This window comes from Aphis gossypii, chromosome 1 (genome assembly GCF_020184175.1).
Source record: "Aphis gossypii isolate Hap1 chromosome 1, ASM2018417v2, whole genome shotgun sequence".
Classification (NCBI taxonomy): Eukaryota; Metazoa; Arthropoda; class Insecta; order Hemiptera; family Aphididae; genus Aphis; species Aphis gossypii.
Window position 1 is genome coordinate 39,384,645 of NC_065530.1, and position 26,281 is coordinate 39,410,925.

The following is a 26,281-nucleotide window of genomic DNA, read 5'->3' on the forward strand; positions in this document are numbered from 1 at the left end:
AAGATTAAAAGATGATGAAATTGTTGTTATTTTGTACCATTTGAATAAAAAAAAAACAAATAAAAGCTAAAACAGCAAGGCGTTATTGAGTATATCCTTGAAATATGGAAATATCACAAGGAGGACAATTTCATGTTTATTTTTCAACAATTAATTTTGGGGTTATACAAAATTTTGTTTTACTTGTACAAAATTTTACAAAAAAGTACATAATACTGTCAAGGTTTGATATTAAAATTTTAAAGTGACAGTGTTGGCGTAGCAGACGAAATTATTAAAGTTTTGTTTAAAACATTATTTTATAAAATTTTTAGTTGCTAGTTAATAATCTGCATTCAAGATTTTAGTATAAAATAAATTATTTAGTGATTAAAAAAATATGTTCACATAATATTATATATTGTATACTGGTTTACTAAAATATTGATTATGAAAGAAGTTAAAGTATCAGTTGCTGCACAATTGTATAAATAACTAGGAATAGTTATGTTATGTTTAGAGACTAATGTAAATTATATGGTTAATGATTATCTATAGATTGCAATAAATTTTTACTTACACAAGTCGCAGCTTCTGTTTGAATTTGCTGTAGAATTTTTTTTATAAAAGTATCAAATAAGACGTAATTTTAAATTTATGTTATTAGTATAATACGTATACTAAAAAAACATAAGACCTGAGTTGATAGAGTACACCTCGAACTACCAAGGCACGAAACTGTATAATATATTATAATATACATTATTAAACCAGGAAATGATATAAATTTTTACTGCAGATTACACTAAAAGATTCCATACAATAAATAAATATATTTTTTTTTATTACTCACTAAGTCGCAAAGCTATGATTTACTATAGACTTAAAAATGTAATCAGTAATTTTTTTTTATTAAATTATTATACAGTCATTTTTTCATAGTGTACCCATAATACAACGTGTCAATCATAAACAAGTATGTATAACATATTTAGTGCATTGATTATATATAATATATAATCAATGGTTGGTGATATCGTTGTATTTATATAATTATTAACCAATGATGATGTACCGATAATATGTTAATATATGTTATAATTTATCAATGGTGTAAATGTGTAATTAAGAAGGATCAGAGGATACAAGTGCTCTCGAGTCAGCTCGCTTAGGGGGCCCAAGTAATACATTGTTTTTCTTTTAATAATTTATAATCAACTATTAAACTTTTAATTTTTTTTCAATATTTCATAATTAATTTAATTTTAAATTATTAAAATATGCAATATTAATATTTTCAAAAAAAAAAACCAAAAAAAATTTTTAGTAAGACGATTGCATCTCCCCTCATCCTCATATATTATCGGTACATCATCATTGGTTAATAATGTATGGTCGAGAAAATGCTGTTGAAAATTTCTCTTTCAGGCCCAAATGTTGACATTTTTTTACTGTAATTTATTAATTTGTTGGTGACTAATGTTATAGATATAGGTTTACACAAAATTAGACGATTGCTGTTTTTGAGACATTCGGTATTTCGAGGTCGACGGCCAAAATCGATAAAGTCACATCGCTCGAATCTCGTCTGAAGTAAATAAAATGTTTTTTTACATTTTAGACTCACACGTACAACGCTTGCACACACACGCACGCATATAATTATATGAAGTGTTTCTGAGATATGATTCTTCGTCATAATAAGTGCACGAGTCGGTCGCGTGCAGTACTGCTGCAGTGTATTATGACACTATTTGACAACTGTGTAGATAATAGTGTATATAATATTTTACAAGTATTTTTCATTTATTCGTATATGAAAGCGGTGGTGAAATTCAATTCGATTAAACTATTAAACGCCACGCTAATAATAATATATTGTATGTTCGGAATATTATTTTGTAAAAATGTTAGTGACTTCGAAGTATTTCACGAGCTGCAGCAACGTTGTGCTGTTAGTTATTTTGCAATATATCATACTAAGCGGTGAGTACTTTTTATTTATGTCGATTTGGCATTTACCACGTGTTTTGTTTGGGAACGCGACATCGTTTTAATCGAAAAATCTTGAATGCAAAACTGTACAGCATAGGCGCAAATAGGGAATTATATTGGCGGGGGCTCAAGTCCTTTAATATATTCAACGAAAATTCCCCACACTCCCTCCACATCAAATAAAAATATTAAATCTATAATTAAAATGTAAAAAAAAAAAAAATGTTTATTGACAATATTGAATACTTTTACAGTTATAGGGAGCAGTCGAAAACAATATTTGATTATTAATAGATACATTCAATTTTAATATAAGAGTAAATATTGGGGGGGGCTTAGATGGAATTAGGGGGGGTTTAGCCTCTCAAGCCCCATCCTATTTGCGCCTATGCTGTACAGTCGGGTATGGTAAACTTGCTAGGTGTTGATCGTTATTTCAACAAACAGCTAAGAATAGTTTTCGTATCGATTTCGGACGAATGATAATTATAATTGTCGGGGGTTATGACCGTTAGGCGGTAGATAACTACCGTAAATCACTACGATTGATTTGTCTAATGATTAATCCTCGATTAATCCACAAATATTTTTTTATAGACTAAAATATAACTGTAGGTATTTAGAGCTGACTTTAAGTACTCTTTTAATAATATTATTACGTAATATTGTAATAATGGCATAAATTAACGAATATTCGGTAAACTTTTTTTAATCATCGTATTTTCATGTACTAATGGATGTATGATTTATATAAGAAAACATTTCATACCTTCTGGCAGCTTTACCTTGGTTATATATTAAGGCTCGATAATATATGTGCTAGAGCAGAGCTCGAATTGGTAAAATTGTAGTAGTAGCTTTAGGTCGACTATTGCGGTTTACTTTCAAAAAATCAATAGCCCATCACTTTTTTCTGGCGTTAATTAGTCATCACGATGACAAAACAAAATGTAAAAATTATGCAATAGTACTCCAAATAAATTAAAGACTACAACGAAGTCTTAAGTTTAATAGTGGTGAATTACATTTTAATTTTCAAAAACAATCAAACGGATTAAGCAAACATACGTAAGAAAATGTTAAAAAATGATGTTATTATAAATTAATATTATAATAAATAATAATTATTATAATTATAATAATTAATATTATTATATAACAGGAAATTGCTTGATATTATATTTATGTTAATTTTATGTAGCTGTTACTATTGAGTTTATAACACGCTTATCACATTTAGGATAATTAATGAAACCTATTTTATTCGTTTTATTATCTGCAGTCAGTTTACATAATATTTATACATATATATTATGTGTATGCATTATACAGAGTGTATTTTATGTACATGTAGTTTTTTTTAAGAAAATCTAACATTTCTTAAGAGAACTACGTTCTCGATTATGTTTTTTTCTGTCTTACAAATAGACAATGTAGAAAATTAGCGTTCAGCAGTTTTAGTTTTATATTGTTAGCTTTAAAATTAAAATAAATTGACCTATAATTCATACATAATAAAAGTATTAGCTTAATTTTATTCTTTCGATGGTTTTTTTTTCATATTTTAATTTTTAAGATAGTTATATTAGCATTTTTAAATCTCAATATTTTACATAGCTACTCCGAACTCGCTTAAAAATTTAAACTAACTAATGAGAGTACACAATTAATATTCTTACCTTTTATAGTTTGATAATTGGGTCAATTCATTTTATTATTTGAGTTAACTATACAACATTGGATCTGTCCTAAGCAGTGGCGTCGAATCTTTAACCCAAATGGGGTGACTGTCCCCCTTTTTTCGGTGGGGGCTGACGGGGGGCTGTGTATACCAAAAAAAACTATTTATATAAGTTATAAATGTATAATTATGTTGGGTTAGGTTAAGTAAGAACGCAAGGAATAGGGACATACAACTGGCTGATAAATAACATTCGCAGCCTACTATTTATTTTGGTAAGTTATGTAGCCACTGATGATGTAAATAGTGGTGGGTAATGAGACATAATTTTTGCCCCTCCCCCAATTTAATTTTAGTTCGGCTGAATGTATAAATGTTCAATATTGGTAGATGACGCGTTAGTAAAACGGAGAGAAATTGTGTCTTTTTAAGTTAATAGAGTTAATAAAGTAGTCAAACAAAGTTGGTCGATTCAATAATCAAAAGTTTGAAAAATAAGCACTTCAAACTAAACCACTAAAAATATAACGTTTATAAGGCATTAAATATACTCTGTATATATATATTATATAGTGTAGTATAAATAGTATAATCAGGCAATGAACATTTAACCATTGTATACGTAATTATTTATATAATGAGTATCTCGCCGAATAAGCATAAATTCATGCAACACAGTTAAAAAATCGTTAGTTGTACAAGCTTTTAAATATCTTATATACTAGAAAGTATATATCTCACAAAACCGATTGCTACACTCATATCAGGCTACAATCATTATTATTTTTACGTAGATTTTTATTTTTTATTTTTGTGACTTATATACTATTGTGACTTGTGAGTCGTCGAGTAAATCAATCGTAAAATTGGTCCACTTCAAATTCAACACATTCAACTCTATTATCTTACAGGTTTTTTTAAACTTAATTATATTTAGTCATATACAAATTAATTTACCTGTAAATCAACTATTTTTTTTTTTTTAGTGGGAGGTAGGGGGTAAATCATCTTAGTCAAGAAGTGCTTTGCCCCTCATCTTTGTTGCACCGTTGCACGCTGAAGCAGGACGAAAAATAATAATAATGAATGGAGTTTAATATTTTTCAAAGTCATAGTCAAAGACCTATTTAGATTAATTAAACTTTGTAAGGCTATGAAACAAAAGATTTACTATATCTTTGTTTTACTCAAGACGAATAGCAGTAATATTCTCAGTTCAACAGTACCCTATCACAATTCACAAATCGATCACACAATTTACTTGTTACACTATTACAATCATTAATTGTAATTATTTATTAGTATCTATTAACTTAACTCCATGTAATATTTGTCTTGTAAATTAGTTACCGGATGATAATGACGGTGAATGTTATGAAAATATTAATAAATGTTTATGCAGTTTAAAATTTAAATAATATTATATTTTAATAATAACGATTAAAAATAGTTTTCAAAGAATTTGTTTGTAATAATATTTAAATTTATATAGGTAACTGTTTAGAATCGGGTCACGGTGTTGATCAGTTGATCAAAAACCAAGATCTAACTTTAAAAGAAATGGATTTTTTTTATGTCAAATTAAAGATTTACAATATGTCAAATCACTTGTCTTATTGGCTATACACCAGGTAAAGTTTCATACGAATCAAATAACATATTATTGTTTGATGTTTTTTTATAACGTGCCAATCAAATATTCATGTTCATATTATCATTTAACATGTTTGACTTAACTTTCAGAGAACAGTTACACGGTCAGCTTTTAAACATGAGCGATCCATCTATGATAAAATCGACAAACTTTAATGCAAAAAATCCGATAAAAATCCTCGTACACGATTGGTTTGGAAGTTTCTATGAAAAAGAATATTTTTGCTCACACATAATGAAAAGTTTGTAATTATTTCATTCGTATCGCAGTGGACTAATTTTTAAATTTAATTTATTGGGCTAGGTTAAATCTGTAACATTTCATAAACACATCGATTTATTATACAATTAAATCAAAATATTCATTTTCATACTGTAAACGATTAATTACGAACCTTTTGACATTCTATACTCGTTGTTTACTATACATTAATTATTTGTTCGCAGCTTATTTACACGCGAAAAGGTGCAACGTGATCTGCGTGGATTGGAAGCAGTTAACTTACGATTTATCTTATGCATCGGCAAAAATCAATGTCAAATACATAGGTTACGATATAGCTAAAGCATTGAAAATTTTAACGAATAACATGAAAGTAGGGTCTAAAAATATCCACTTGATAGGTCACGGTATGGGAGTCCATATCGTCGGATACACCGGGAAGAAGTTAAACGGTCAAATTTCTCGGATAACTGGTATCTATAGTATTATTATACACATCTAATGTTATTTTTTTTAAGAAACGTAATGGTTAAATCGTTTAGCTTATTGGAGAATGAGAGCTATTTTTTTTTCATCCGAAAATAGTTCTTATATCACTCTTTAACTCTTTAACTTTAAGAATAATTATATTATTTTGTGTTCATTAGTTTTTATAAATAGACTAACGTGATAAATATACAATATATATATATTTGTTATGTTGCTTACCATTGTATTATAATATTAATCATCGCAATTTCGTTATTAAATTAAATATGTTTGTGTTCTGCTTGTTTAAGGATTAGATCCCGCGCTGCCACTTTATGAAGATACTGATCCGAAATACAGGATCAATAAAAATGATGCGACCTTTGTAGACATTATACATACAAACGGAAATAGTCTTGGACTGTTTAAGTCACTAGGTCATATCGATTTTTACCCGAGCGGAGGAAGATCACAATTAAACTGCAAAGTATTAGATAAAGGTATGTTATTGATTTTTAAATTGAAATTATTAAATATTAGTACCTATTCAGTAACCCAAAATTGTAAATTGTAAACATTTATAAACAAATAATAACCATTTAAATTGTGTTAAATAATAAATTATACAAAACATAATATTAGATTTTCTAGGAAGCAATACTGAAATTATTATTTTAACACTACTTTTTGATTTATGCTAAATGTTATCACAAATTATGATATATATAGGTAGATGATATTTACAGATAATATTATACAGAGCACCGATCAGTTATTTAGATATTTGTTTAAATTTTGTCATCATAATTTAAATATTTGAGTAAAGATCGCGAGGAGTTTTGACTATATTCCGTTCTAAAACGTTGTTTTCATTCATTTATTATCGTATAGAGTATATATATATCGTTAGTATATATAGAAATATAGAATAATGCGTCATATACTATTAGAAATTCAGTCTTAGAATCATAAGCGGACATCCTTTGAAAATGGTGGGGGGCTACAATTATTTACATAATTTACAAAATTATTTAATGCATACAAGGCAATTAACATATCAATAATAAGATAATAACAGTAAAGAATATTTTATTTTAAAACTAGTATTCTGGAGGATTTTGAAAATTCATTTAAAATACCTTCACTTTCAATTCATTTAGTCAGATCTTTTTCAATGTGAAAAATAGATAGATTAGTAAATCAATCTTGAAGCATAGATGCGTTCTCAATTCTCATTCATGTTTTAATTCTAATCACTGTTGTGTAGGTGTATAATATAATACCTAGATATAATATAAGTAAAATGTTCTCAACATTTAAAATGTATGATATATATTTGAAAAAAAAAATGTTTTTTAAAATTTTTCCACTGAACTGTACAGTATTTTTATAATTTTGCAAGCATTTTTGAAGGGGTTAGTGGCTATTAGGGGGGGGGCTATGCCCCCCCAAGCCCCCCTGGATATCCGTCAATGCTTAGAATTAGCGCTGGTTTTGATCGAAAACCCGACCGTTATCCTTTAAATGATTGACAAATATTGTATTCGCAAATAAGTTTATAATAATATTATAGTAGGTAGTATCATTGATTACATAGATGTTTATAATCAATGGTAGTATGCATTAATATTCAATAATAGTCAATAGAGTTCAGACGATCTAAACCGTGTAATAATTAATTTGTTGAAATCGTTTGTATAGTTACCGGTGGTGCGTGCAGTCACGCCAAAGCTATCGACTATTTCGCCCATTCAATATTGTTTAAAGAAGAATACAAATCGTTCCGATGTGCCAGTTGGAGAGAATTCAGAATGGGCGAGTGTAGTGAATTCGCAAACAGCACGTACATGGGCGAATACGTGGACAAAAAGTACGTAATATTTTCGATTTTCCAAAAAATCTTATTCGTTATAGTTGTATAAATAGACAACGGTGTCAGTGGTTTTCAATCAGTGGGTGGTGAAGCGCGTATCCTACATGTATAAACGACTAGAATAACAAATTTATATAATATTATTTTAAAATTATCACGTGATAATTGTCAGTAGAAAAAAATACCATATTTTATACGATGGATATAATAGAGATTTTCTCTTATTTCTATAATTATTATTAAGTCCGGCAGAAAATGCGTCTGGAGAGAAAATATTATCATCTCCGAAAACATGTGTCAAAATGTGTCGAAGACCACTACGGATTACACGCAGCTACAATTTATACCTAAAAACAATGCTTTATACTATATCAGTTTTAATATTTTTTTTTTTAGACAAACCGGAAATTATTATTTATGAATCCAGAATCTCGACTGGGTACCGTATCATAATATTATAACAACTATATTGGTTGACGAAAACGTCTCGGACATGTTTATTGTTTATATAGATATCCCCGAGTACTGGAACTGTAATATCGTGATCATCAATAGACCATACAGCACGCGGATAAACGTTATATAATTTTGTATATATACATGTAGCCGGAGCTCATCATTTGCAAAGTGTAATATATACGTTTTATTGTTTTTTTACCTGTTTAATGTACATATAATAAACATCAAATGTAAATATTGTAGTCGAGTTTTCACGCGTATTTGCGGATCTTTGGTTCGACTGAAACTGACGAGTCTCACGAGTATATACCACAACGTCTACAATCCTCACATGAATTTAAAATTATCTTATTTTTAATTCGTGCGTTTTATTTTGTAGAAAACAAAATCGTCACTGTATATAGTATAATAATACATAGCACCACTACAGAATAATTCAAAAATGATTTTTTTTTTTAAATTTAAATTTGATGCGCTTAAAGACTGAAATTAAAATGTGTTTTTAAGAGTTCAAGAAATAACAATTCAAGCATACTGCTTTTTATAAATAGTATTTAAATAGTTATTTAGTCCAGTATACTTTTTAAATAGTATTGTATGAAATCATTAATTTTAACTTTGATAATTGACAACTAATAGCCGAAGTCAATTTTACTAATAAAATAATTACTTATTAATAATCGAGTGATGGCAACTAAAACCTATTGCAAGCACATCACTGATCAATATTTTATTTACATATAATTAACTATCAAGGTAAATAAACACTTATATCTTCTTAGTTCTTTTAAGCCCTGTTGAGTTGTACAAATTATGAATAAACATTATAAATTGTTAAAATCCATCATTTCGTGGTATAAAATAAGTAACAATTCCGTATGTAAAATTGTATCGTATAATATATATTGGTTATATTTCAATATTTGATATTTGTATAAAACAACACATTTTAAATCAACAAATGAATAAAATTTTCATGATAATAATAATATATATATATATTATATAGTCAATATCAAATATATTATTTATATTATGCTAAAATCAAAAATAAAACTTATAATAATTTTAAAATTAATCACAAGTTAAAATACTTTATACTTTTATAAATAACAATAAAATGAGAGTTAGTAGTGTTAATGTTAAGCACGAAACTTAAGTTGATATATTATTAGGGGATAAGTATTATGTTTTAATTAACCTAAAGAACGAAAACGCTTTAATCATTTTTAACAAAACGAATTATTAATGATTGTTCTTTTTATGGACGCAACTTTTTGTATTTAATACAAATGTGTTTATTACTTTAAAAATATATAAATTATCATTAATAAATTGACAGTAATTTTAAAACGTTCAAATCACACGTGTTCATATTAAACTTTTATTTATATTTTTTCAATAATGAACACAGTAAATATAATATATATATTTTTTTACTATTCGCTAATTATTAACGACTATTTTTTTTTCGTACCCTGCACTTTGACAGTCTCGTATAGTTATAATAGTTTCAATTTTGATTTAACGTCGTGTGGGTATCATGATGATTAGAGTGAAAATCTAACAATCAAATTACTGTCAATTACTTATATTATAGACGAACGCGTCACACTAAATTACCAATAACAAAAACAAAAATCGGCGACGGTATAGCAGGTAAATACGCTGTATAAAGTACTTTCTAGAGCACTTCATCGAAGGACAAACTTGGGAAATGTTTAAAGCGTTCGTATTACATAACAATAATATATCTCGTATATGTTTAAAATACATTTCCAAAACAGACATTTAATAATAATCTAATGGCATATGCTTTTCGATCATCGTGTCATCGAGACGACGACGGTTCGAGTAACATACCCCAAAACAATATTACAAACGGCGAACACAACAATATTATATAATAAACTATTTCAACTTGGGTGGTGTGTATGAGTGCGTATAGAAATAATAATAATTACAATAATTATAATAATAATAAGAAAAAAAAAATTACAAAAAATAATGACAATTATAATCCTAATATTGATCGATGTTGGTGATTGTGGGGTGGGGGGGGGGGGTGAAAGGTGGGGGACACGTATGATCATGTGGTGAGTCGTTGGCGAGGTGGTCATCGGGGTCGCTCTATACGGGCGGTGGTCCGCCGGGGTAACGGAGCAACGGGTAAAGGCTCCAGGCGATGTTGTTGGACTCCATGCAGCTGAACTCCTCGTCGACGATCGGAACCAGAGAGGCTGCGCCCAGGACCAGCAGCATCAGCACCTGGAACGGCAGGGACGCTCGCATCACCCGTCCGAAGAATCTGTAGCCGCGTCTTAGCACCGTCTCATCTCCGCCAACACTGTTGAAAAACCGCGTGTCGCGTGACGTAAATAATAAATTATCCGTGTATTTACATAGTATCATCATAATAATATTTTGCGACTGTCGTTTATTGAGTAAAATATCAATCCTCGAGTCTTAAACAGGTTATTTAGGACTAATATATTGGAGTCAGTGCCGGATTTATGATTTGCGTATGGGAGGAGGGGTGAAACTCTTTCTTCGTATGACTTTTACTCAAGAGCTCATAATTTACGAAATAGTAATGTTTATGATAAATAGTAAATACCTACTAAAATATTGTGTACTAACTATAGTTTTTAATCAAATTTTTAGACCACCTTAAATGATAATTGTCTATTAAAAAAAAAAAAATTTAAAAATTCCATCAAATATAATTATAATTTTCTGTGGAAAATTCTTATCAATGGAATTAATCAAGTCTTACTATGCTGATCGCCGACAACTCAAAAAACACTAGAAAATTTGCAGTTAATCATTATATAATAGAAAATAACATTGTCAACAGCTTAGAATATAAAAAATACATTAAACGATTTTGCAGTAGAACATTTTTAAGGATAAACTTCTAAAAAAAAACACCGTTGAAACTTTAAGATTAAAAATTTAAATGTATGGTTATTAATATTATATTGAAGTATTATAATTTATATTTTATAACTAAATATTCTTTTGTTGAAGTGTATAATAAGCTTAAAATCGTTTCATTTCATATTGTGCCTATATACACACAAATAAGGTACTTACTAAATATCATAATATATGCTTAAAAAATCCATAATATCCATGAAAATATATATTTTATCTTTATGCATACTATGTGGTTTACATTTTTTGGGATGAAGAAGGGATAGAAAGTCATAGATTTACTTTTTGCCCTGGGTAAAAAGCCTAGATCCAGCACTAGATACTATTTTTTATCCAATATACCTACATTATTTTACACTATTGTATGCAACTATAAAATATATAAAATAAATACATAATATATTGTTATTCATTTATACGTTTATATTAGGAAACTGTTAACGATATCCACAAGCGCTGAAGACTTGAGTTTACGTAAAATGGAAAGGGACAATATTTTGATTTTTAATCGTTATTGGATCAAGATCTGTGTTTTAAATGTAATTAATAAAAACGAATTTTTCAAATTTTCAATATACCAACTCTTTCCGAGACCATAGTTATGGATCAATTTCATAATTTAAATACTATAAAGGCATATTTAACAATAATTCTTTATAATAGACACCGACCTGTGTATGATGACGGACATTAGTATATTTTATTTCCAGATTTTATAATCAAGCGCAAATATACATATACTAAGTACCTATATAGGTTAAAAAAGTATTATCACCACATGCATAACTAAATCTTTGTGTTTAAAAAAATATATTTTTTTAATTATTTATTGTTTTTTATTTGATGTTTGTTTATACTATTAATATTTAATACAACTGAACGATAGATCTATTTTCAATTCTCTGCACAATAACAACGTAAATGATATGTAAGAAATCACAGGTTTAGCCATGATACTGATCTACAGTGTACTAACACGGAAATGGTTGAAATTAAGGAAATTGGATTGCATCCAAATTCTAAATTCAGAACTTTTCATCCCCGCATATATATATATATAAATATATAGACATACACGTCTACCTAAACGTCACAGTTGTATCCAAACGCATAGTGTCTTTGGAGTTAACACGTGTGAAAAATGTAAATGAAAAGTTTATAAATATTTTAAAAACATTCATTGCTCAATAATTATATAACGCCCAAACGAAACTTTTACATATGTGATTAAATTATTCAATTTAATCTTTGTAAGGACTAAAAACAATTAACTGTTAAAAATATATATATTTATAACGATAAGGTAAGAGAAGAATTGTATCTCAAAAGTGTAATACAACCAGAGTTTATTTATTTATAAGCATTAACTGCAATGGTTGTTGGAATTTCTAATAAATATATTATATTACAATTAAATTTAAATATCTTTAAATTCATTTATCTGCACCTATGTACCTATATTAAATATATCCAAAAATACCTATTGGAATTAGGTTATGCGTTGTATATAAACGTTTAATAATTTGTTTAATTGTATTATATTTAATGTTATTATTTTTTCATTAAGAAATGCACTAAATAAGCCAAAAATAATAAAAAGTGTCATTGATAAATAATAAATATATACTAATAAAAGTGTGCAAAAATATTTACTTTGTGTTCGGTTCTTCTTCATTGGATCGATTCATAGCGGTGCTGGTATCATCCACCTTTAAAATGGGAACAACAAGTTATACAAAAAAACTGTGCAGACTAATAAGGACATTATATGTCGTATGTGTATCAAAAATAAAATATGTATATGTAAAAATACTTAAAAAATAATAGTAAAATAAATGTAAAAAACAACGTTACGGTCTACGCGAAAATACAGTATAATATATAATTTATATATTATATTATACTATATATAATATATATATATATATACGTACAACAGTTAAATATGTAGATCACATCCTATGAAAATATTAATATATTATAAAGTATATATATTACAGTGTTCAGTACATATATATATATATAACAAATATAATAAGCAATAATAATAAAATGTTATAATAATATAAGCGAACGTGTGTGAAAACGCGGTCCTGTCGAATGCGTGTGAATAATTATTCAATTATAGTAAAAATAACGAAATGTCTATTTTCAAAATAGTCATATGTAATAGCATTATTATATTATATAATAAATAATAATTAATAATAGAGATCGTAAAACGAATAAAAGTGTATGAAAATGAAACAGGGATTAAAATAATAATACGAAAATGCTAATATCGGCTGCCATGAATTACCCAAAAAACAAAAATCGAAGATAAATATAGGAACATAAGTTTTTGAATTGTTCACGTTCAATACAATTGAAGTATAACGATATAATAAAATATTTATGAAATGGATACAGAAATCTCTGTGTGCCCTACTAACATCCAATTGCACGCGTGGCGCAGAAGTATAATAGTAACTTTATCATAAAAATATGTTCTTTTCAAATGGTTTTTAACATTGATATTTTAAATTGTTAACATAGATCACAGATAATACGAGAAAAAATGATGTCAAATCGTTTTTAAAATAATTGCCTAAAGAAAGAGACGGAATCGATTTCCCTTTACAATTATTTCCGATAATATGCATTGTTCCGCCTCTATAAGTTTATTATGTATTAAAATAATTATTATATGCGAAAAGTATGATATTTGTCTTGCGCCGGATCGCCGTGTATCGTACCTGGTGGAGTCTTATGCAAACGTTGTCCGGCGACATGTCGTAGCCCAAGGTCGTGCCCAGTTTCGTCACGTAGCTAGCCGTCATGTTTATTAACACTGTAAGCCGGGTCCTGAGGTGTGACAGTCTTGCGTGAGAGTCGACGATGGTCTGATCGGATTCGGAGGCGGTGGCGGAAGCTGAGCGCGTCGTGGCGCCAGTTTTTTCGTTGGCCTGACGTAGCCAGTCGGCTGCCTCGAGCAGCGACACCACTCGTGGTTCGCACCTCTCCAGTTCCGCGTGCATGTTCTGATAAAAGAGCAAAGTACAAAAAATGGTCGGTTAAAAATTACGCTGTTAAATGGTTTTGGATTACAGAACTTATTGATATTTCAAACTTGTATTAATATACCTTAAACTTGTTGAATTTGTCTACTATGATAGCCGTATCTTCGGCCAGGTCTACCGGTTCGGTCGTCTTGATCGCTCGTTCTGTTTCGTTTAGCCAATCGACGAGTTCGTCAATTACGCCGTAAAACTCATCGTTCTGAAATAAACGCGAAGTATAAGTATGATTTATGAACGATCTGTTGGTATGTTAAATGCAATAATATTACTAAGACTACGCAACTACGGTTATTTTGATGTTGTACGCTGCGTTAAAGTATTACCTCATAAATGTTCACACAATATACGAGACAAGATAAAGCACCAGTTTGAATATCAAATACGTTAAAGATGTTTTAAAATAACAAAAAAAAAAATCATAAGGATCTTGTGCTTGTGATCGAATAATTTTGATGTTTAATCGGCATACTATATATTATGGCGTATTACATTTAAATAATTAGTTAGGTACGCTTAATACCTCCATGAGTGCAGTCTGCAATTTAGTTTGCCATTCGGTGCACGCGAAACAGACACGATCCCATCTGGAATTGGTTGCAGATAAACGGTTCTTGATCTGAGATGCTCTTTCCTCGTCATTGCTATGATCGGCCAAATGCTGTCCAATCACGTTCAAGGACTGCACAATATTTCGGTGACTGTCCAAGTACAATAGGAGTTCCTATAAACGAAATAGTTCGCGCAAGTGTTAATAAATATGGTCCACATTACTCCAATCAATCATTTTGTGCATTATGCGTATTGTGTACCCTGTGCTCTTGTATGACGTCTTCTAGTTGTTCAATCTTCGATGGTGGTATCATGGGTTGGACGCTCAGCTTAGCTTCGGTTGACTGTATCCAGTGTTCCAAGCGCCACATGTCGTTTTCGAACTGTGACCAGTTTTGTTCGGAACACAGTGGACACATCGCCGAACTGCTGTTTCTAAAAACAAATATGGCAATTACTAAGATTATCATGACTTATCATACATTGCAACTAAAGTAGTTGGTTTACTCACTTTGGTTGATTGACTTGTTGCTGTAATCGGAATTTCACGAGAAGTTCCTCGTACTTGGTCAATAACTCTTCAGACCTGACTATGGTTATGTCGGACTCGGACACTCCACATTGTGTTTTTAATATGACACTGAGATGTTTGATCAAGTCTATGGACATTTGACAAGTTGCAATGTTTTTCGACAAATTCTTGTCAGATTTTTGTATAGCTAATTCTAACTCGTTTAAGTTAGTAGTAGCGTTCGCTATCGCTGTTTGTAATTCGTATTGGAATGAGTCTTTTCTGAGTAATTCAGTGGGAAGAGTGTCGACTTGTATTTGTGAATCTTTGCCAAACTTTAATGTTTCTACTTGAACTTCTTCGTTTACCGACCGCTGTTAGTCAAACAATATAATTAATGAAAGTAATTAAAAAATTAATAGTTATTTTATAAACTAAATTCTTACCTTCTTTCTACACGAGGTTTCTTGAACACATGCCACTTTCAATTTTTCAATACGATTATTGATATCTTTCCATAAAAGTTGGTACTCATCAATCATTTCTTGAATATTTTTTATATCATTAGGAGTACTATTAGTCATTAATTGCAGACCTAATGCATCTGCCTTTTCGAGAAGTCCTCCATATTTTTTCAACTCCATTTCTAATATCTAAATAAAATAGAATAATTTTAATTTTATGAAACATCATACACTTGATGTAAGTAATATATAATAAAATTGTTACAATTATTAATGAAATTATCTTTATTAATATATATATATATAGTTACTTGTAAATTTCCAAGGTTTTTCTCCATAACACGTGCATTTCCTTCGTCATCATTGTCAGATTTATCTAATAACTCAAGTTGAATTAGTTTGGTATCGACTTGAGTCAGGTCACTACAGCCCTTCCATGAGCATTAATGAAGTCTTTCCATAATGTTAATGATTTCTTAAGAACGATAAGTATCTTATCAATTTGTTCCAACAAAGATTCTCGTTTTTTACTAATTATTTCTATTTCTTCGTCAATAAACTTCGCAGTATATGTAGAACGAGATATAGAAACAGCGAGTTCTAACTTAGAAAACTTGTCTTTTGCGGTTTGTTGTTCCTGCTAATATAGTAAATATAATGTTATTATATTAGTAATTAAAAATCAATTCAAATTTTTTACAATAAATTAAGTATGGTTTTGTTATTTTACTTACTTCGAAATTACTGATTAAGCCAGACAAACTTTTATGTTCTATGAATTTCTTTTTGTTATGTTCTTCGACGGAAATATTTAACCGATTCAGCCATTTGGTTTCTACGTCGACTAAACCAAGTATGGTTTGCAGTTCCTCCCATGCACTTAATACGCGAACACGTTTGTCGCTTATTTTGTTTTCTAGGTTCTTCCAGCTGAAAATAAGTATAGCACCAATTAGTTGAGTAGTTAAAAAATAACATTACGAATTATAATATTATGTAGTAATTTACCTGATAGGCAAGGTCTTTGATGGGCACTGTAAATCTTGAGTACTATCAATGGTATCATAATTATTTGTGTTTTTATCGCTATTAAGTTGTTCATTACATCTAGCCATTAATTCGTTATACTCTCCTTGTTTTTCTTTATAGGTATTACTTAATGCCTTAAAAATTACATTTTCAAATATTAAAACATTTATGATTTATTGAATAAGAACTTTAAATTATGGTTTATTTGTTCTTTAGAATCACCAAAAAAATTATCATTAATTTTTTTTTGAATAAACATTCAATTATTTTTGGAATAGTTTCAATCACAAATAAAAATAAAATATTACTTACATCTAAACACTTTAATTCTTCTTTTAAGTTATATTCTGAACGATCGTTAAAAACAATTGCGTTGTTTATTTTTGATTCTAAGTCGCTGATCCAAATTTTGAAAGTATTAAGTTTATCGAATAATTTATTTGTATTCTAAAAATAAATATTTTAACAAATTAAAGATAAATAAAACAATGTATAATTTAAACTTACCAAAATTGTTGTAGGTAATTCGACGGTATATTTATACAATGATCCATTTAAATTATTCCAGTTTTCATTGATCTCTTTTAAGTTAGATTCAGTAGTTTTTGCTAGTTCAGGATTTATTTGGGATTCTGCTTTAATTAGTTGATTTCCAGCTCCATTTAACCAATTAAATTCTTTTTGTTTAGAATTAATCTGAGATTCAAATTCAGGTTTCAATACATCAATAGCAAATTGTGGATCTTTCAAAGATTTAGTTAAATTTTTCAACTGAGTTTCGGTATCAATAGCCCAATTTCTAAATCTAGTGTATCTATTGACAAAAAAAATATTTTTAATAAAATATAAATAAAATATTACGTATAAATTACCTATGAGTGAATTCTTGTGGTTTATATAATAAATTGTCAATTTGACAAGAGTACAAGAACAATTGATATTGTAAATCCTTTTGGTGATATATTAAAAACCTAAGTTTTTGACCAAATGATCGAATTTCTATAGGATCTAAGGAATCTTTTAGCTTGTCTCGTATATCTGTAGTAGACGAAAATTGCGGATCTAATTGTTTCAAGCTGTTATTTAATTCCTGTATTTTATTAGACTCTGTGTTCAGTATATCAGATGGCACTATATCCTCGTTTGATCCAAATTCATGTTTCAGTGTATCAAGTTTAGTTTGAACATCTTGCAATACTTGATCTATTTCTGTGCATTGAACGTCAAAAGAAGTAGTAAGCTTTTCTATGTTTTCAAGGTAACCATTCCAAACTTCTAATGACGCTTGGATCTCATTGACTCGTTGACTAATCGCTATCAGTTCTTTTCTGTGTCCGGTTTCTGTAGGCTTATCACAAAACGTGAAGATGGTATTTTGACGATTCTCTAAGTCTTTGATTTGAGCACGTTCTTCAGTCAGATTATTTAATAAACTCTGAAAAATAATTGCAAAAATAAAAAAGGTACCGAAATAAAATTGTAAACAAGTTATTATTTTTGTATTTCAATCAAGTCAATACGAATTTTAGAGGTTTTATACTTACAGTTATTTGAGATTTTAATTGTGGCAGCCTTCTGGTATTGATGAATTTAAGATTTAAATTTGAATGAATTTTTTCAACCTTCCATAACCATTCATATACTTTCTTAACATTTGTTCGGTATTCTTTCCAGTGGCCTAGTTTGGTCCACACTTCTTGATGAGTGTTTTCGAGTTCTGTCATAGTTTCATTGTGCAAATCCATTAAAGATGTAAATCTTTCCATTGCTACTGGCTCAGAGATGATGTCTGGCTTATTCATACAATTTGGTATAGTATCCATCTGACTGATTAATACTTCTTGATGTACTTGACAAAGTCGTTCATGACTTGTCAGCGAATGGTAGTCACTAGGAACAGGAGATTTTAAAAATTCTTGTACATAAATTAAATAGTCGTGCCATAATTCAAATACAGCAGTATTGTTTTCGTTTTCAAGTAAAGAACACGATAATCTACGATATTGGTTGAAAGTTTCTTTGAACACTTGCTGCCAGAGCTAAAACAAAAAAATTATTTATATAGGTATACATTCTATTATAAAGTCTCATTTAATCGATTTTACCTGGAATACTTCGATTATAGAGTATGTTCGTTTTTCACTTAATGGTATTTCAAAATTATCAATGTCGAATGATTCGTCCATCTCTTTTTTCGATTTATTCAAATCTAACAATTTAATTCTTAATTCCTTTAGGTTCTCGTCATTGTTCTTGGTGGATTTTGATGAATTCTAAAAAAGTAATTAATACATTTCTAGATAACATTTAATATTATTGTTTACACAACGAAATAAATAATTTGAATATAAAATGTTGTAGTAGGTATATTAGTATATTTCATATGTAGTATGTATATATAATTTTATTTGTTTAAGATGAGAATAATAGTAATTACGTTTAAACTTTTATAATAGGTACCTAACACTAGAAAGGTGCTAAAAGTTTTTGGAAATTGTTTTTGTTGAATATCGCACGCCTTTGTTTTTACTTCTAGGAACCATTAAAAACTTTTTATCGGATTATTAGTAAAGAGGGCAAATCAATACATAATAAAGATACCTATAGTTTTTGTTTAACTACTACATTTTTTATCAAATATATTTTATAATTTCTATTGAATATTGAGAACATACCTTTTCGATATCATGTAAAAGTCGTTTCGCATCTTCGATGTTGTCCGACATTTTGTTCTTTTTGTCTGCAACATCTCCGAGTGCGGCTAGAAGTTTTTGGACTTTCTCTAGTTTCAAATTAAGTTCTTCGATTTCATTTAGCGGTACGTCATCTGGATTTAGTCCAATGGTTTCGGCTACGTCTGTTATCATGTTACGTAATTCAACCAGATTTTCTTGTTGCTTATCAATTGACTTTGACTTATCTGATACATCTTCCGTGGTTTCAATTGACAAAAGTTTATTATTCAACCAATCATTTGTAGACTCTTTTAGCTGTTGATAATTATGTAGTGTTTTCGATGCTTTTTCGTAACGTTCTACCAATTGTTTTACAGCCACCCCGGTGTCATTCCATTGCACCAGATCACCGTCAATTATTTCATCAATTTGGTCTTTGTCTCCTTTCCTACGAAGGGTTTCAATGTCAGCCAAAATTGCTTTATTCTCTTTGTCATAAGAGCTGCGTACATCCTATAAATAGAACAATGTTTAGTATTATATTATATTTGTAAATATTTTAATGATATATTATTGGCACGTATTTTATTTAATTGAACGGACCAATTACTGTTGTGGTTAAATATTTCAAATAAATCATGTAACCAATACACGCACATGACTAAATACTATATTAAATACTTTAATTATCAACTACAGACATAACCGTTTTGTTCATATCTGTATTGCAGTCACATTTTGCAACATAAATGCGAATGTAGTAAAAGATTCCCACTTCCCAGAATTTATAAATACTCAGTATCTAGTGATTTCAGTAAAAGTAACGATAAATATTAAATTAATATATACTCATTATATGAGTAAAATACACGTCTTTTAATACAAACTATTAAACGTTTACATATTTTGAATACGGTAATTAAAAAAAAAATGTTGATACAATATTTGTGGGTGGATTGCGAGATGGTAATCATCAAATATATAATCAACGACTACTATTTGTATTTAAAAGTCATAAAAAATATACACTATAAACCAATGTTTGTCAATATTTTTTAATGTTCTCACAGTTTTTTTTACAATTTTTGTAATTTATTGAAAACTAACGTAAAGGTTAAAAAAAATACCATTTTTAAGGTAGGTATAGTATATTATATAATATATATGTTATTATATACATTATATATATGTGTGTAGGACGTGTAGGTCAATGTACAATCTATTTAGGTAATAAATTTAACTTTTTGGTTTTTAAACAATCTGCAAACTGTTAAAAAAAAATAATAAATAGCTTCCTAAGAATCTATCTAAAATCATAAATTATGTTGTGTAACTGAGTTTGTGTAAATTAAGAAATATTTGAATGATTTTTATATTTATTAAGTTTATGGTATAGTAGTATGTTTTTATGGCTTAAACCATGAGTTATTTATACAGTGAAACTATATGACATTGAATAAGTTAAAATAAAAGTGTTGTATTTGCTTTTCATTATGCTGATGTTGTCTAGTATGATTAGAATGCATAATATACATTTGAGTGGTCTTCGTGCATTTAATATACTGAAGTTATCATTTCTGCAAATAAATTATATCGTCAACACTCATTATGTAATTGAGTTTGTTGAGTATTGTAAATAACTATGGAAAATAAAAAAAAATATTTTAAAATATATATACTTAACGAGCTCTTAAGAAAAGTTTTGGTGTACGAAATTCAAAAATAATATTACAATATCTATTATTGTTATAGGATTATTAGGTTTGTTATTATTTACATTTTGTTAACTGGATTATATGCTTTTGTTGAAAACCACTTATAAAATCTACCTAATGTTAAGAACAGATAAAAATTACAATAATAAATTTGGAATTCATTATAAATTAATGTCTATTTTATATTTTATAAAACTTATCCAATATATAATTGATTATATTTAACTATTATTCAAATTGATATTACTTTGAATTAGATTTTTTAATAGGAATAATATCATAAATAAATATAAAACTATTATACATATAGCGATGAGTGCCTGTTTTTTAATCAAAAAAATATTATAGCTAAATATGAACTTTTAAAATTATTTTATAGGTATATTTTTGTTTTTTAAAATAATATAAATATGTTTAATACCTGCAGATATTTAAGAATTATCAAAACTGTAAGATCATAATAATAATTATTTGTCAAAGTAATGTATTTTTTAAATGTTAAATTGTATGATTATTAAAATAATAATAAGTAGGTACAGATTTTGAAGATATTGGTTATTGTATTTTTATATAATATAGTATGTATTAACATAAGAAAGCACACCAGTGAATATTTTTTCTTTACATTAGATAAGTATAATAATAAATAATAGTTACATCCGCATTCTTTATTTCACTCATTGATTATACTACTAAAGTATTATTACCTATTAAACCAATTATAAACAAAACTTTTTAATTAGAAACTTCTTTTATATTTTTAAAAATAGATATTAATAATTTAAAATAACAAAAAATTAAAAACTAATAGCTTTCTCAAAAATAAAAAATACTAAAAATGTTTTTATCAAAACACAGCTAATAATAATAATAATATATGGTAGGTACTTGGATTTCTATAATATAATCACAAAGATTGTAATATATTTTTGTTATCAATTAATTAGATCGAAAACAATAAAAGAAAATAGTTTTTAAAAATAAATTATTTATCTTAAAGTTATTTAAGATTATTTCAATCAAAATATTTTTTATTTATAATCGACACCACATCTGTACTATGTTTTGTTATTAAGTTACTATGTTAGTAATAAAATGAGTGATTATTAACATGATGTAATCAATATCGATAACAATTTATGACGTACCATAAAAAAAATATTACTGTACCTACTTGAAATCTAAGTGAAATATTAAGGTTAGTAAAATGATAACAAACTGTTATAGAAAATCCCAGTGAAATAAATATTATTTATTTTAGTCTTAATGCTCAATGAGACCTTCGGTTAAAATATTTGTTTACTTCATACTGGAAATGATAAAATAAGATAGACCTTCAATAATGATTAAAGTTTTAAAGCTCGAAACTTATTTTTTTATCACCTAATTTTTAAATATAGGTTATCATTATTCTACAAACTATGATATTATAAAAAGCTAAATCGCGTAAACTAAAATTTGTTTACAAATATCAATCGTTTATATTTTAATCCAAAACATAGATAGTACCTATGTGAATTTTTGTCATACGGTTAAAGTTGGAATTAATTTTATTTTTTTTATATATTTGAATTATCAATATAGATTGTAAAATCATTTTTATACGTATTACGATTTTTATCAAAATTAAATCTTTTAAACACGTAATAATGTACGACATAATGTAGAAAAAAACAAATAAAGTAGAAACTTATTTTGCTCACTATAAAATATTATTTATTACCTACTATGATATTAAGTGATAACGTTTTGTTATTAATTCAGTGAACATAGTTATGCAATGGTGGGTAAAATTTTTAGGGCACCTACTATCAAATTTACTTATAAATAAGTATAAAGAAGAAATTCTGGTCTTCCTAGACGGAGGTCTTGTATTTATAGTAAATTTCTATAAATTTTAGTATTATAAAATTAATACTTTGATAATTTGATTATTTATGAACTAAATAATTATCATCTACAGTAATATGATTTTACTTCATTAAAAACAAATATAATATGTTAACAACAGTCATAAATATTGACTCAAAATACAAAAAAAAAAATCAACCAATTTGCTAATTTTCTTAAGTAAAATATTTCGTACATTTTTTTTTAAATCGATTAGGTACTTATAATTTAATATTCATATATTTTTTTATGCTTTAAAAATTATAGTATATAGGACACTATACGATAGCTATATGTGACTTTTAATTAGATAATATAGTATATTTATTAACTATTAACTTAACCTCTCGTATCTACTTTTATTTTCTCTACAGAATCCGTTAACAGCGGTACCTAATCAATAATTATTATTATTATTATTATTATTATTATTATTGACGTAGTATTACGAGTGTTACCCATTCGTTTTTAATCGGTCCTATAGCCGAGCTGCAGCGTTTGGGTATGCACAGCTGTTGTAAGCGCGAATTCCACACAACAATATTATTATACGTTGGCGACGGTGATCGAGGCGACAAATTTTAAAAAATTTTCGACACGTACACGCTGCACTGCTGCCGGCGCGAGACTATCGCGTGCGGCTGGCGGTAGCGTCGTCGTTGTCGCCTCGCCACTCATCACAACACGCGGATAAATGGCACGATTAACGAAGTAGAGGGCATTACGTCTTAACAGCCACGTATTATTTTCCGACCGCGTGTGTGACGGTTGTAGTTTTAGATGCGCATCACATGTATAATAATATTGGTAATACGTTTTCGGACGTGGGTACCTACACCATTTTTTTTTTTTAAATCGTATTTCTCGTATAGACAATTTTATAGCTCCGGTTAGATCGCATTTTTGAAACATATTTTCTCTCTGTATAAATTCAATCGAACTCATGGGTTTCAAACGGTGCGACAATAATAATATGGTAATAGAAATTCAATAGCTCGACTACAAATTAAAATATCATATTTTAATTATTAATTCAGTGATTATATGAATTTAATGATCTGAACATATTATGAAACCCATGAAATATGCATTAAAAATACCAAAATATGCAAAATAAATTGCATAACATTTTTTTTTTAAATTATGTAAATAGCTTGAAAAGTGGCGTTGAAAGGTTATTGGTAGACATAAAATAATACAATATTTATTGTACTAAAACAAATAAATATAGTATGAAAATAAATAAAAAAGTTTATAAAAGAAATGGATTAAGCACGCAAAATACATTTTACATTAAAATGCGTATGTCCAATAATATTATTTGTCTAAATAATAAATCATGTCAACTCTTCGCCCAAATACGCAAAATTAGCATTTACGCATGCTTTTAAAATAGGTATGTAAGATATGTCTACACTCTACTCATTTTTAAAACATAAGTATCCAAATTAGAGCTTACACTAAGATTGGTGATGGTTTTATCGTAAATCTAATTTGTGTCTCTTTTATTTTATTTTTTAAACTTATTCATCGACGTGCATCATAATAAATTGTATAATGTATAATAAATAATAATCAGTTGATTAAATATAATTTTATGTGTAATTACAGGTGTGCGTAATATGGGTATAATGATACGTAAGTATATAATTATTATAGTAAGTAATTTATCGAGTCTTAAGTCTAATAATTGCATACATATAGTAAAATGTATAATATACCTACAATCTACATATACAAATTACAAATCTACGAATAACGTTTTTGAATTATAACAAAATAATTGTCAACATTTAACTTCAAATGCTTATAAAATATTTATACAAGTTTCATGTAAACTTATATCTTATCAGATACAGAAAATCGTATGAGGAATTTTATATAGGTATATTTTTCTAATTTTAAATATAAAATTAAATATTTTCATGAATTTCTAACTACTTATAGAATAATTAAAAAAAGTCAAGATTTTATGAATTTTGTCAACATTTTAAATTCAAATGATTATGAAGAATATTGTGACTATGAATTTCGATACTTTTTTTTAATTTAAAAATTAACGACTTAGGAGGAACTTTGTTTTAAACTTTCAAGCTTTTTAGTGAAAATGTCGAGTATCCGTAATAATATTTGTTTTTAAGTTACACTAAAACATAAAACTGATTTTATCGCAACTTCCAGTTTTTCTTTAAAAAATAATGGGAATTTTTAATTTTGACCTCTTTAAACTAAAAACTAGATCCAATTCGTTATCAGAAAGTATTTTTCAACTATTTATAGTGTATAAACATTAAACACACACACACACACACACACACTCACAAGATAAAAAATAAATACACATTATTGTAAAATCAATAAATTAATTGCTCCGCTCATAATCTAATAAAAAGTAGGATTCGTGTTAAAATATTTGAACAATTACTTAGGGACAAGGTATTGATTATGGTACTTAGTCCGCAAGTGCCCGTACTCTCCAATCGACCATTAGACTATGGCCTATAGGCTATAATTAAGGTAAGTATCAGATTTTAGAGAATAAAAATATAGTGAATAATATAAATCACATATTATGATTAATTTATATACGTAATATTTATAGAGTAAATAAGTCTTTATTGACATATTATATTGATGATGATTTGTGGTCCAAAGCGACGAAATGTTTTATGAGACTAGAGAACAGCTTACATATACTGTGGTTTATAAGAGGAGCATCATCATCGTTATCAGAAGTGGTGGCTCACGAATGGTATAAAAGCACTAAATACTTAAACATTTTTACTCCGATGGTCATCTTATAACACACACACACACACACAACACACACACACACACAAATATATACAATATGTTTGTATATGTATATGGTATAACTTATAACAGAATATACAAGGGACGGGAACGCGCACCGGAAATAGAACGGATTTATTTTTGTCCGCAGATGTCGTTCTGTCTTGGCTGAGGTTGATAGAATGTGCCTTATACGACTGTCGAAAATCAGAGGAATTCATTAGCTATCGTCGGTCGTCAGTGGAAAACGTCTATGAAAATGATTCGTCAAGCCAGTGACATTTTTTTTTCAAATGTTACTATATTTGAGTCATCGAGTTCAACACTA

The 26,281-nt window shown here is 28.0% G+C and overlaps 2 protein-coding genes across 5 annotated transcripts in view; one reads left to right on the forward strand and one right to left on the reverse strand.

Moving 5' to 3' along the window:
• Positions 1 to 1,707: 1,707 nt before the first annotated feature.
• Positions 1,708 to 8,773, forward strand: LOC114123898 (pancreatic lipase-related protein 2-like). Of its 4 annotated transcripts, XR_007604736.1 has the most exons (9): positions 1,708 to 1,965; positions 5,148 to 5,286; positions 5,399 to 5,550; positions 5,756 to 6,004; positions 6,311 to 6,499; positions 7,701 to 7,869; positions 8,269 to 8,311; positions 8,385 to 8,501; positions 8,575 to 8,773. XR_007604736.1 is itself a non-coding variant. In XM_050202582.1 (8 exons), the coding sequence occupies exons 1-7, from the start codon at positions 1,887 to 1,889 to the stop codon at positions 8,291 to 8,293; spliced, it is 1,002 nt and encodes a 333-aa protein (XP_050058539.1). In that variant the 5' UTR covers positions 1,708 to 1,886; the 3' UTR covers positions 8,294 to 8,311; positions 8,385 to 8,573. The 4 variants fall into 4 exon arrangements, 2 of the variants coding, with proteins under 2 accessions (XP_050058539.1, XP_027842835.2); XM_050202582.1 differs by lacking the exon at positions 8,575 to 8,773 and having other exon boundaries at positions 8,385 to 8,573; XR_003592394.2 differs by having other exon boundaries at positions 1,711 to 1,965; positions 8,269 to 8,501.
• Positions 8,774 to 9,210: 437 nt separating this feature from the next.
• The window catches only part of LOC114124808 (muscle-specific protein 300 kDa), a 73,400-nt gene continuing 56,329 nt past the window's right edge, over positions 9,211 to 26,281 (reverse strand). Inside the window, 18 exon segments of the mRNA XM_050202560.1 lie at positions 9,211 to 10,678; positions 12,922 to 12,977; positions 14,004 to 14,288; positions 14,392 to 14,526; positions 14,848 to 15,048; positions 15,137 to 15,311; positions 15,388 to 15,761; positions 15,834 to 16,040; positions 16,163 to 16,269; positions 16,272 to 16,491; positions 16,586 to 16,781; positions 16,860 to 17,014; positions 17,193 to 17,327; positions 17,388 to 17,694; positions 17,753 to 18,315; positions 18,425 to 18,919; positions 18,986 to 19,153; positions 19,556 to 20,068. Of these exon segments, the coding sequence (XP_050058517.1) occupies positions 10,462 to 10,678; positions 12,922 to 12,977; positions 14,004 to 14,288; positions 14,392 to 14,526; positions 14,848 to 15,048; positions 15,137 to 15,311; positions 15,388 to 15,761; positions 15,834 to 16,040; positions 16,163 to 16,269; positions 16,272 to 16,491; positions 16,586 to 16,781; positions 16,860 to 17,014; positions 17,193 to 17,327; positions 17,388 to 17,694; positions 17,753 to 18,315; positions 18,425 to 18,919; positions 18,986 to 19,153; positions 19,556 to 20,068 (4,509 nt within the window). The 3' untranslated portion in view covers positions 9,211 to 10,461.

Bases quoted from the DNA above. Each gene is read 5' to 3' on its own strand.
- LOC114123898 (XM_050202582.1), top strand. From the start codon at position 1,887: ATGTTAGTGACTTCGAAGTATTTCACGAGCTGCAGCAACGTTGTGCTG. The intron at 1,966-5,147 runs GTGAGTACTTTT...AAATTTATATAG, and splicing joins GCAATATATCATACTAAGCG to GTAACTGTTTAGAATCGGGT. The intron at 7,870-8,268 runs GTACGTAATATT...TTTTTTTTTTAG, and splicing joins GGCGAATACGTGGACAAAAA to ACAAACCGGAAATTATTATT.